This window comes from Psammomys obesus, unplaced genomic scaffold (genome assembly GCF_907164565.1).
Source record: "Psammomys obesus unplaced genomic scaffold, mPsaObe1.curated_primary_1811, whole genome shotgun sequence".
Lineage (NCBI taxonomy): Eukaryota > Metazoa > Chordata > Mammalia > Rodentia > Muridae > Psammomys > Psammomys obesus.
In genome coordinates this window covers 20,558,770-20,570,669 of record NW_026592510.1, presented here as the reverse complement: position 1 = coordinate 20,570,669, position 11,900 = coordinate 20,558,770, and the positions used below count along the sequence as shown (strand labels likewise).

Below are 11,900 nucleotides of genomic sequence, written 5' to 3'. Positions count from 1 at the left end.
TGGAAGAAGCTTACGTTCAGCTTGCTGGGCCTGAGATTTCATGCTTTATATTTTTGCCTTAACCCAGTGGATCTGAAACAAGTTGCCCAGCTTGTAATGCTGCTTCATGAACCTTGCATTTTGTTTTTTTCCTTTGTCTGGGAGCCAGCCAACCAGGAGGGTGGAGGGGCATTTGGCCTCAGCCTTTGTATTCATTAAGGGCTTCAGATGCAGACTTGAGAATCTCCAAATACACTTATGAAAGGCCCTGGCAGGATGAAATGAATGTAGTCATTGTATAGTCTTCAATGCTGCAGTTCACTTGACTGTATTTCTTTTTTATCTACAGAATCTAAAAACACCTAGAAGCAGTGTGGATGCAGTACAGCCTGTGAGGGGTTCTCCTAGATCTGTATTTTGCTTTTCTCCAAGGGTAAAGAGGATGCAGGGGTGGACTGTTAGGATTCCTGGGAATGTCAGTGTTTGTTTGCTGGGTCCTTGTATGTAGATGGGTACCAGAGTTCTTCAGAACAGGCACAGCAGTAGCATTATGGTAGTACTAGTGATAGTAACGGTAGTGATAGTAACGGGAGCAGCAGCCACGGGAGCAGCAGCCACGGGAGTAGTAGTGGCATGCTACATAGTGGAGCGTTGATGGATGCCTGTGCAGGTGTGACTGTCCATTGGCAGCTATAAGAGAGTAGTTCAGGAAGGTCGCCTGGGTGTAAGAGAGAGAACCAATGAGTCTACGATTACTTTTACAAAAAATGCTAGTTAGAGGGCAAGCCACTAAATTTATGATTGCTTTCAGTAATAAATCTAAGTTATGACCCTTAAGATAATATAAGATTGGATTTGAAAGTCTTTTTTTTTTTGTATGCTGTTTTATTGTATGCTACAGCCAGTGTATATAAAATAGTTAAACCTTGTGAAATAGAAATCCATGAAAATTCAGAGAGGTAGATGTTAAGGACCAACAAGTAGAAGACTGTAGTGTACCATGGCACGTGCGACAGAGAAGCTTCGGTACAGACTTCAGATTTAGTTGTCTTGAATATTCGCTGGTTCATGAGAAGTGGCTTGAGAAACCTCAAGATGTATATCTACAAAAAGGAACAGACTTTCTGGGGTCTGAAGGGATTTGTGCTTGAAGACACTCCAGTTAGCAGAGGGTTGTGCTGAGCATTCTGCAGACAGAACTCTTTCAAGTCTGCAGCTGCTCGTGGTTGAGCCCGGCCTCCAGCCGGAGCTGCTGAACCACCTTCTTCATGGTGGCAACACTAGAAGAACCCAACATGGTGCTTGGGACAGCCATGCCACCTCTGAAAGTCATTTTTGACAGAATCATTTGCAGATCACATTGGGCAAATTGGCAGAATAATTAGCATAAATGTATGGATGCTTCCTGTGAATTGTAATTAAAAATGAGTTTGTGTCAGCTCTGTATGTAGGCTTTGATTGTGTTAAAAACATCTTGACAACCAAAACCTGAACTGTGAACACTGTGTGTGTATGATGGTGCAAGTCTACCAGCCTACCAAGCTATGCACTCCATGGTAGAGTGTTAAATTTGTATGTTTAATGTTTGTTCTAACGGGCTAGATGCAAAGTGAAGTAGGGATACTCCCTGTCCTTTATCCAGACTCGGGGAGTAGGGAAGAAAAAGCATAGTGTTTTTTTTTTTTTTCAGCCAATTATAAATGCTAGATGAGTTGGTTTTTAATAGACAGCATGGTTCTTAAGTCTGAGTACTTTGAGGAGCTTTGCAGAGTTGTTTCTAAAGATACATAGAACTTTTCTAGAGACATTTTCCAGCTATATTCATAGTGAATTACTGAAGGAAAAAGCAGACTTCTAATGGGTCTCATATCCTCCTGTATGTTGATTTGCTTGTTAAATGTTATTAAATTATTTGATGAGAGATGTGTTCCGTGTAGCAAAAAGTAGGAGGCTGGTAGGATGATATGGACATTCATAACACTGAATTTTCACAGGGCAAAACATGTATGTCATAGTGCTTGGAAAAGTATAAATAAAGGTTGTGTACAAATTTCTTTGTTTTGTTTACAAAAGTAGTACCAGAGAGCACAAATCACTGTGTCTTTTGTATGAGAGAAAGAAAGAAAGAGACAGAAGGGTGGGTATGGGGAATAGGAGGGGTTCTGTGCGCAGATGCACATAACCTCTCTATAATAGGTTTAATGAGTTGCTGTATTTCTTGTACTGAGGGGAAACTCACAGTCCAGAATTCTGGTTGGAGCTTTTTCGTATCTAGTTTAACTGTTTCTTCATCGTAGTTGGCCTCCAGAAGAGTGTCTTGAGAGTGAGGTACTGAAAATGATGTACTCGACAAACCAGAGAATAACTCATAGAAAAGCTTATGGAACACAGGGCAGAAGAGGAAGAGAGAGTAGCCACCATCCTTCCCTTTCCTGTTCATCATTTAATTGTACTCTGTTTTCCTTTAGGTTTTGGTTATAAGTTCTGGCTAGAAACAGTTGACATACTTCCACTGGGTGACTGAGGAGCAATTTTTGAAAGTGTCGACCAAATGTCAGTAGTAAGGGCTGGTAAGAGCCAAGAACTCAGAGAAGACAGCCATTTGGAGGGACTACTCAGCAGTAGCTTGTGGTCTCTTGATGGGGTATTGCATATCTGAGTAGCTGCTTTAGGAACATAGCTCCTGCTGCTCACAGCTGCCTCTCCAGCTATGGCTTAGCTGTGAGTATAAGGCAAAGGCAAGGTGTTAATGAAATCTGAACCTGCCAGCCTCCTGGGCAGCATCCAGCACCATGGGAATGGGGAGAAAGGAGTCCTGGCTCTGCTTCTGGCAATAGAAAAAAAAATTTTTTTAAGGGCTCCAGGAATATATCCAGAGAGGTGACAGGGATTGACTGCTTTTTGCCTAAAGTGCTCTAAAGAAAGGCAAGCCAGTGTGGCTCATACTTCATGCATTAGCTTTTTATTTAAGAGTAAATATGTAAATTATGTATTTATGTAAAACTTTTTTTTTTCTTTTAAGATTACCAGGAGAAAAGTAGTCCTACTGCCTGACTTTTGCTTTTTTCTTTTTCACTAACTTTACAAATTAACATCTTTTGGGGCTGGAGAGGTAGTTCAGTGGTTACGAACAGGTGCTACCTTTTCAGAGTACCTAAATTTGGTTTCTAGCAACCATGTCAGGTGGCTCCTAACTGCCTATAATTTCAGGTCCACAGGATCTAGCTCCCTCATCTGGCCTCCCTGGACATCTGCACTCATGGGTCATGTCCACACATAGATGTTCCCCTTACCAACACGCATAAACACATCATTAAGAATAAAATCTAGAAAAGATGTGGAGGAATCTTTACAGCTCTGGTCTCCTTCAGCACCTGCATTCACGTGTACAGAACCACACTCACACATACACATACTTTTTTTTTTCTTAAAACAAAATCTCTGCTGCTTTTATAGTGTAAAGGACTATCTACACTCTGCCTGTAAGAAAATTTTTGATGAGGACAGTAATAAAAAGGAGCATTATAAGCTTTTTTCTTAACATCTTTTTAATTGCTTAAGAGAGTAAAGATACTACTATAAATTATTAATTGATGATTACTAATTTGTGGCTGCATTTCTACTTGAAATAGACATTTTTAGATGTTTCTGGTATCTGTGGTGGGATTGTAGAATATTCATTATAATTTTCAACTTGACCCTACTAAAATGTGAAGTAGCATTCACTTTTTGGTGTTACTTTTGTATTTCAGGGTGTTCTATATCATATATTAAAGTCATAGGGCAGGCTGGAAAGATGGCTCAGTGTATAAAGCCTGAGCTATACAAGTGTGAGGACTAGAGTTCATTTCAGATCCCCATCGCCTTGTAAATTTGGGCACATAATTGCAAAGCTCCAAAAGTGAGAAGAAAGCCTCAGAATAGGCTGTCTAGGTGTATTAGGGAAATCAGTGAGCTCTGGGTTCAGCTGAGAGAGCCTGCCTCTCATGAACCCGGTGACAAGTGATGAAGGCAATCCTGACATTGGGCCTCCATCTGCACATGTGTGTATAGGTACCCACAGGCATGTGAGCAGCAAACAAACCACCTTCAGTAGAACATTGGGCTCAGTATCACCTTTTGTTGTAACATCTGTGAGTCTGAATTGACTGGCTGTTATTTAAGATACTTTGGCAAAAGTTTTAGTACTTCTTGAATGTTCATGATTGTTTATGAAGACCGCAATGAAATCTAAACATCTGAAAAGCAAAATGGCATGAGGGCAGATTTGCAGTTCCAGCTCTTAGTCTCTTCCCTCCGTCCCTCTGTCCCTCCCTCTCTCCCTTTCTCCCTCCCTCCCATTTTCCCTTCCTTTTCATCCTGTTCTCAGCAGACTTGCCGGGAGGAAGGTCATCATTCTCATTTTGTTCTTTCATATTTAAATATTTAGAGTGTTTTTTAACAATATATGTCCTTTACATTGTTGGGGAATGGAAAAGAACATAAAAAAGGCACTTGCATTTATAAATGTGAAGTTTTTAGATTTACAAATGTATATTGAGGATGGTGAAGATAAGAAAATTAGAAGAAAAACATCTTAAGAGAAAGTTTCTGGGTTGTTGTGTTTCTCATGAATGACACACAGAGAGAGGGCAACTCAACCAACCAGGCCCTGGAAATAAACACTGTGGCTACTATGGTCCAGATTGTAACCTATGTTCAGGTCTATGAGGAATTTGTTGTCTACTTTTGCCCCAGTGCCAGACTAGAGAAAAATGTCTTAGGCTTTAGGCCTTCTCCTCTTGTTTATTTCTGAAATGCATCAGTGTAAGGGTATTGCCATTTCCAGAATGCAGGATGCATTTCAAATATGCCCTGGTAAGAGGCTTTGTCAAGCCTCAGTTATTGTCCCATGATGCTGTTGGACTTGTTTCTCAGAGTGGCAGGGCTACAAAGTCGGGGTTTGATATATCTAAGCTTAGTGGCTGTCTAAGATGCAAATAGTTTTTGAGTTCATTCCTTTAAAGTGAACTGTTACTCATCTAATTTTCTAAGTTTCCTTTGTAGGTGGCATTTTGACTTTGTATGATGCTTCTCTCAGCAGGTCTTTTGGGGTCTGAAATTCAGGCCAGTGTCTAGTTTTGCTATTGGGTAACTAACAGAGGAGTCATGATCTAATGTGCTTCTGCCCTTTCTATTCCAGGGACAGGAGAGAGCGGCAAGAGCACCTTCATTAAGCAGATGAGGATCATCCATGGATCGGGATACTCTGATGAAGACAAGAGAGGTTTTACCAAACTGGTGTATCAGAACATCTTCACAGCGATGCAGGCCATGATCAGAGCTATGGACACTCTCAAGATCCCCTACAAGTATGAACACAATAAGGTAAGTGGATTCATTGGAACAGTTAGCAGAATGGTGCAAAAATGGTGTTGCAGAGCTTCTAGAATGGACAGTTGGGGGTTTGAAATATACTCTTTCCCCACTTTCCTGATCCCATTACCTCCCCTCCCCTCATCCCCTCCTTTTCTCCCTTCTCTTCTGTGTATGCATGGGTATATAGGTGCTTACCTGCGGAGGCCAGAGGTCCACGTTTGAGTGTCTTGTCTATCACTTTTGACCTTACTGGCTGGCATGTGTTACAAAGCAATAGTAGCCTAAACATTATCTGCCCTGTTTGATACTAGGAAATTGTTCACAGTTGCAGAATTGGTTCTAAGTTCTGGAATGCTGCAGCAACACTGTAATTTCCCTTAGTACTGCTTGTATTTCTTTATTGAATGAGAATTTCACTGGCTGTGGAGGGAGCTGTGGATCAGGTAGTATCACACTGCGTGTCATTTTATAAGCCTCACTCTAGTTTAAGGATTTCAAACTTAGGAAGCAGCTTGTAATAAATTGCCGTAAGTTGCACACTTTTACTAAACCAAGATTAATTTTTCCTTGAGTGTAGGTATGTATCCATTATCTTGTCCCTGGGAGTTCTGTACTAAACAAGCATGCTTATTTATTGGTGAGCTGCTTCAACCCACCCCAAGTCGAGGGAACATTTGTTTTAGGATTTCTTTTGAACATACAGTGATCTGGTGTTTGTTTATTTATAAATACCATCTTGTCTTTTCTCTGAATACAAGTGTTCATAGCTGATGATAAAAGACATTGTTATTTACTAAAACCTGCTTATGTAAATTGTATGATCCTGAGATTACTTCATTCTTTAGCTCTTTCTAAAAGGGTGAATTTCCATCATCTTGTAGAGATATGCTCTTTTGATTACATTCTCTGCCTTGGTCTAGAATTTGGTTATTAATGAAAAGGAAACAATCCTATGCCTCTGTGTTAGCATGTGTAGGAAGCTGTTTGGAATTATAGCTTGGGGAAGAAGGTCTGGATTTGGCAGTTGGTGTTCTTCCTGTACTCCTGTTGTGGTTGTTTCATATGTGCGTGCATTATCTCCTCAGTAAGATTGTACGTAGCTTGCGGGAAGCAAGCATGCTCTTTGGTAATATTTTTCCCCACAGTATGCCAGGAACAAAGTAGAGGCTTTTGCTCATTAAGTAGAACACTTTACATAGGGAGGGGATCCTGGTATCCCTTTGCAGTGGATTTGTGTTGTGTGAACTGGGACATCAGGGATTCAGGCAATGTAAAAGTTTCGATAGTCTGTCCTCTTGCCAGTCTCTGCAAGAGAAAAGTACCTCATGTGCTGCTGCTACATGAAAAGAAATGCTTTGTTGAGGGCTTGGCCTATGCTACCGTCAAGTTGACAGTTCTACCTTTCCTTTTGTTCTATATTTTGAACATCCCTGATCTGAAAATCTAAGATCTCAAATGCTATGGTGCTCATGTGGAGGGCAAAGGATAGCTTGCAGAAATCAGTCTCTCTCTCCACCTCATGTAAATTCAGTATAATTTTGTGTAAAAAAAACTACCAGGCTATGTGCATATCATGAGCATGAAAAATAAACGACTTTTTTGTTTAGATTGAAGCCCCATCTAACAAATACTTGTGTGTATATGCATATGGTGTCTAAGTTTAGTCCAGACTGACCAGGCTAGACCAAGCTGGTTCAGCAACTATCCTTTAGCTCCCTTTGCCTGAGTAGCTGAGGACCGCTGCTGTGGCACCTGGCTTTCCCTTTGGTTTGGGGTGCAGGGGTACTAAGTGACCAGTGCTACAGTGCCTGCTTAGAGTAAAGAAAGACGCCTCACAGAAAGGTACCTCATTAGGGCTGAGGAAGATTCAGTTAGTAAAACACTCGCCTTGCAAGCTTGAAGAGCGAGTTCTTTCCTCAGAATCCAGGTGAAAATGCTGAGGATTATTACCAGGCATGTAACCTCCATGTTGGGGACACAAAGGTGAAGGCCCATTAGCCAGCTAGCTAGCCTAATTGTTGAGCTTCAGGCTAGTGAGAATGGAACCAGGGTCGTCATCTGGCCTTCACATTCTTGTATATGTTCAAGCATACCCACATCTAGACATAAACGTTTCTTTAAAATGGAACGTGCCGCGTTCAAGTTATTATTATTATTATTTTTTAATTTCCTAAAAAATCCCTCAAGGTTCTCAAAGCTGTTTTCAAAAAAGAAAAAAAAATTGCCCAAATTCTAAGGCTGTATTACCTTATTCCTGTCTTTGTTCAGTTGAATAAGAAATGCTACTTAAAAACAAAATCAAAAACCACAAGGGAATTTTCTTCACAGAATGACCATGGCCTGGTTCGTTGAAGAATCTCCACCTTTGTAATAAACAGGACTGAAAGTCAGATGAGCCAAAGATTTTCAGGCTGCAGAAGCCAACATTTGGCTAAAGAAGTAAGAAGAAAACTCTTGACGGTGTGAGCTCACACGAGGCCTGAGAAACTGAAGGACTGTGCTTGGTAGAGATGAACTTCAGCCACTTTCATTCTTTCATCACTCACTTCAGATTCCTGGGAAAAAGTGTTGGGTTGGCCCAGCCTGGATGCTTTGATAGTTCTATAGACAGGGAGGAAAGTTGGTCGATGTGATTGACGACCCCTGGGGGAAATTTGAGTACTGCTGGTGGAAGAGGAAAAATGATTCTGGCCCAGTTCACAGATGTCTACTGCAGAGTGTACCGTTGATTTATAACATGAAATGACATGTGAAGTCTCTGTAGATGAAGTCCTCCAAGTTTACTTAGCCTTTACCGTAAAATAACATTTTCTATTCTAGACTTACTCTGTATTACACAATGGGAAGGGGCTCAAAGAGGCTAGTGCCTTAGTACCAGCTACATGCTGTGACAAATATCTACCAGTCTATGAGTTCCAGCATGAAAAAGCCAAGTCATCTTGGAGTTTTCACATTTCTTATGAAACCTTAATTTCATAGTCTGGGCCAAATTTTCTCATGTGTGGAAGTGGGACAAATAGTGCTAAGATGGTTTCAATGTTCAAAAGATAGTACATGTGAAATATCTTTTAAAATTTTGGCAGCGAGAGTCCAGGGGGTCTAAAATGAATTGTTATTGTAGAGAGAACAGAGGCTGCTAATCTTCCATGTCAGTGTTTTAGACAGCATGGCTGAGTTTAGAAGGTACCTCTGGAAAAGAGTGATGACAATTGGGTTGGATGCCAAGGGAGGTACAGAGCGCTCCTTATCTGCTTGCGTTCAAAACAGAATGGACTTTAACATGTTAAATTTCCTAAAGCAGTTTTTCCAAATTAAAGCAAGTAATGGATCTACATAGCCTGAAATCCTTTCTAATACTTGGCTCATGCTGATGCCTATTTTAAAACTAACAGGAGAGAACACTGAATTGAAAAAGAATTCAGCAATAGACTTTTCAGCAATGGACCTTTTTTCCTTCTGTATTCTTACTGAATCACAGCTCATATATAGGAGATCATATGTGGTCTCAGTAGTGAATATGTCTGTACCTAAAGCCGTTGGTCTGAATCAACGCAACCAGAACCTTAGGCTCATTGCCCCTTATTCTAGAGAAGTCTACCAACCACAGGGGTCACCGTGATGTTTAAGGACATTTAGTTTTGCCAGTGTGTTAATCAACCTGTGTGAGTGAAGACACATACTGTATGATCTTCGTTATTTATTCTGTATTTTACCTAAATCAGATTTGAGGAGTTCATCTATTCTTGTTCCAGACAGTAATGTCCCATAGAACTTTGCCTGGTGATAAAAATATGTTTTATAAATTTTGTCCAATAGATAATCATATTTGTGCAACATCTAGTTTTATAACTATGCAACAGGTTTTTTTTTGTTTGTTTTGCTATTTATTCTTTTGTTATTTTTGTGCTTTTGTTTCCTTTAAGAATGTGTTTATGACTATCATAAATAATACATAACATAAATACATATAAATAACACATATCCTAAATAATAGGTACTCTTAAAACTGGCTTTGGTGGAGCTGGAGAGATGGCTCAGAGGTTAAGAACACTTGCTGTTCTTCCAAAGGTCCTGAGTTCAATTCCCAGCAACCACATGGCAGCTCATAACCATCTATAGTAAGACTTGGTGTGCCAGCAGAATGTTATATAAATAATAAATAAATCTTTAAAAAAAACTGGCTTTGGTAAACATGGTAGAGTACATACTTAGGATTCACAGTGTGAAGTTAGCACGTAGTTAATTCCGGTACATCCGTATTGCCAAAGGGTTTTCCAGAACACACTCATTGATGTAGCTCTAGCTGTAGGAATCGCAGCTGTCTTTAGCATTTGGTATTGCCCTTTCCTAATCTGGGAGCTGGGGAGTGTGTTTGCATGGTTTCAGTTTTCATTTCTGTGATAACCATGTCAAGTACCTTTTCATGTTTTTTGGCTGTTGTTTTAACAAAACCACAAGCTTTACCCATTCTCTTCTGCATTACTTAATTTATTATTGCTTTATAGAAGTTTTTTTTTAATATAATAATAATACAAGTCTCTGCTTAGTAAATACTATTTGCAAATATCTTCTTTACTTTGCGGCTTAGTTTTCATTTTCTTACTGATTCCTCCAGGGAAAGTTCTTAATTGTTCAGTTAGTCATTTTTTTTTCTGTCTCTAATTAGTTCTTTTAAAGTATTCTTTGCTTACTTTAAATTCGTATGAATAACCTGGGCTTTTTCTAAATTTTTAATTTTTGCTTTTTATATTTAGATCTAAAATAAACGTCATCATATATTGTAGAGTACAGCGTGAAAGAATAAGCCACCTTTTAACCCAGCTCATTTACCAAAGATACTGTCCAGGGCAGTGCAGGGTCACCTTTGTCACAGATCACCTGATTACGTACATGGCGTTGGTTCCAGGTTGACTGTCATGAGCCATTTGTTTATTCTGTGTGTCTTTCTGTCAGTACTAAATTCTGCTGATAGTGAGTAGTTTTAATGTTAGTTTTAATGTTGAACAGGGTCATTCAGTTTTAGTTTTCCTCTCTGAGACTGCACAAAAGCTGAGTCGATTGCCTTATATTTAAAGGGTTTTTGGTTTTATATTCTTTTTTTTTCAGGAAGAACTTCTTGAACTCCATAGGCTTCCTAGGCAGAACCCAAATGTTGTAGTTTGTTCTCTGACAGGCAACATCTTCCTTTTCCTGAGGCCTCTATATGTCTGCTGTTCAGCTTGTGTTAATGTGTGGCTGAGTACAAGGTCCTTTATTTTCCCCAGATTAATAACTGACATTTTTAAAAAGAGCAGTTACCTCACTCCTGAAGGTTGATGGAATTTGCTTTGTGCCTTCATTAGTATTCATGGGGCCATGTTCTTTGTCCTTTTTAGCATTTCATTTAAAAAGAATAGGATCTGGGCTCAATGCAGTGGGGACCAATTTCCCTTTCCAGCAGTGTCTTTTGGGCTGACATTTCCTCTGTAGCACCTAAATTTGCTGATGTGTTAGCAAAATCCTTTCCTGTTTCCCGTCTCCAGTCTCCACATTGCTTGCATTGAACAGGTTTGTCTGGATTTTCTTTCTTAGTTGCTTGATTGCTAGCTTTTGTGGAACTCGGCCATTTTCTGTGGCTCAGTATAAGACCTTAGGTTAAGTGAAAATGCAATAATAAGAGCTGCCTTTGCCACTTGCTAAGTATAGTATTTTGATCTGGTTTTTAAACTTATTATTTGTATGTTGCAAAACAACTTGTTTTTATGAATAGGCAAAACAAACAAAAAAACCAAACCCTACATGTTACTTGGTTTTCAATTTTTGAGATAGGGTGCTTTATTTGTTTGTTTATTGCTGTGATAAAACACCATGACTAAAGCAGCTTATAGAAGGAGGGGTTTGTTTTGGGCTTATGACTAGAAGGATGAATGACCGTCACTGTCGTGGCAGGGAAGTGTGGCAGCAGGCAGGTAGGCAGCAGTGGAGAGCTCACATCTCTAACTACAAATAGGAAGCAGAGGACAAACTCAAAATGGCAAGTCTTTAAATTACCAAAGCCCTCCCTAGACAGTGCCACTAACTGGGGACCACGGATGAAAATGGCACAGCCTTTTGGGGCACTCATACTCAAACCACCTCAGAAGCCAATGTGGTCCTCATGCTTCAGCCTCCTGAGTTTGGGTGAGAACCATCATTGGCAGCTGAAAACTCTACAGCCTGTGTGTATACTGTTTATTCATGTGGACGTGTATGTGTGCACAAACTCCTGTCTAACTGGTTCATGTTTACATGCTCTGAAGACAGAGCAGAATTTTCCCTGTGTTGCGCAAAAACAATGACTGCCTTTGTATGTTTCCTCAGTGCGGTATTTGGGGGCTCTCTGCTTCATAGCTCCTCAGCTTATTCACGTGTTCCATATTCATACTGCAGGTCAACCTGAGCTCATGTATGTTGTTTAAAATAGTATGACCAGGCATTCTCTTCTGGTCTCCACAGGCACCAGACACATGTACATGCATGTAGACAAAATACCCCCACAGATAGATAGATAGATAGATAGATAGATAGATAGATAGATAGATAGA

The 11,900-nt window shown here is 40.0% G+C and overlaps 1 protein-coding gene and 1 pseudogene across 1 annotated transcript in view; one reads left to right on the top strand and one right to left on the bottom strand.

Annotated features, from left to right (window-relative positions):
* Nucleotides 1-1,082: 1,082 nt before the first annotated feature.
* On the bottom strand, nt 1,083-1,276 carry LOC129681676 (guanine nucleotide-binding protein G(I)/G(S)/G(O) subunit gamma-5-like; annotated as a pseudogene).
* Nucleotides 1,277-5,166: 3,890 nt separating this feature from the next.
* LOC129681722 (guanine nucleotide-binding protein G(q) subunit alpha) overlaps nt 5,167-11,900 on the top strand; it is a 147,757-nt gene continuing 141,023 nt past the window's right edge. Inside the window, exon 1 of the mRNA XM_055613807.1 lies at nt 5,167-5,346. Coding sequence (XP_055469782.1) covers nt 5,200-5,346 — 147 coding nt within the window. The 5' untranslated portion in view covers nt 5,167-5,199. The remainder of the gene's footprint in view (nt 5,347-11,900) is intronic.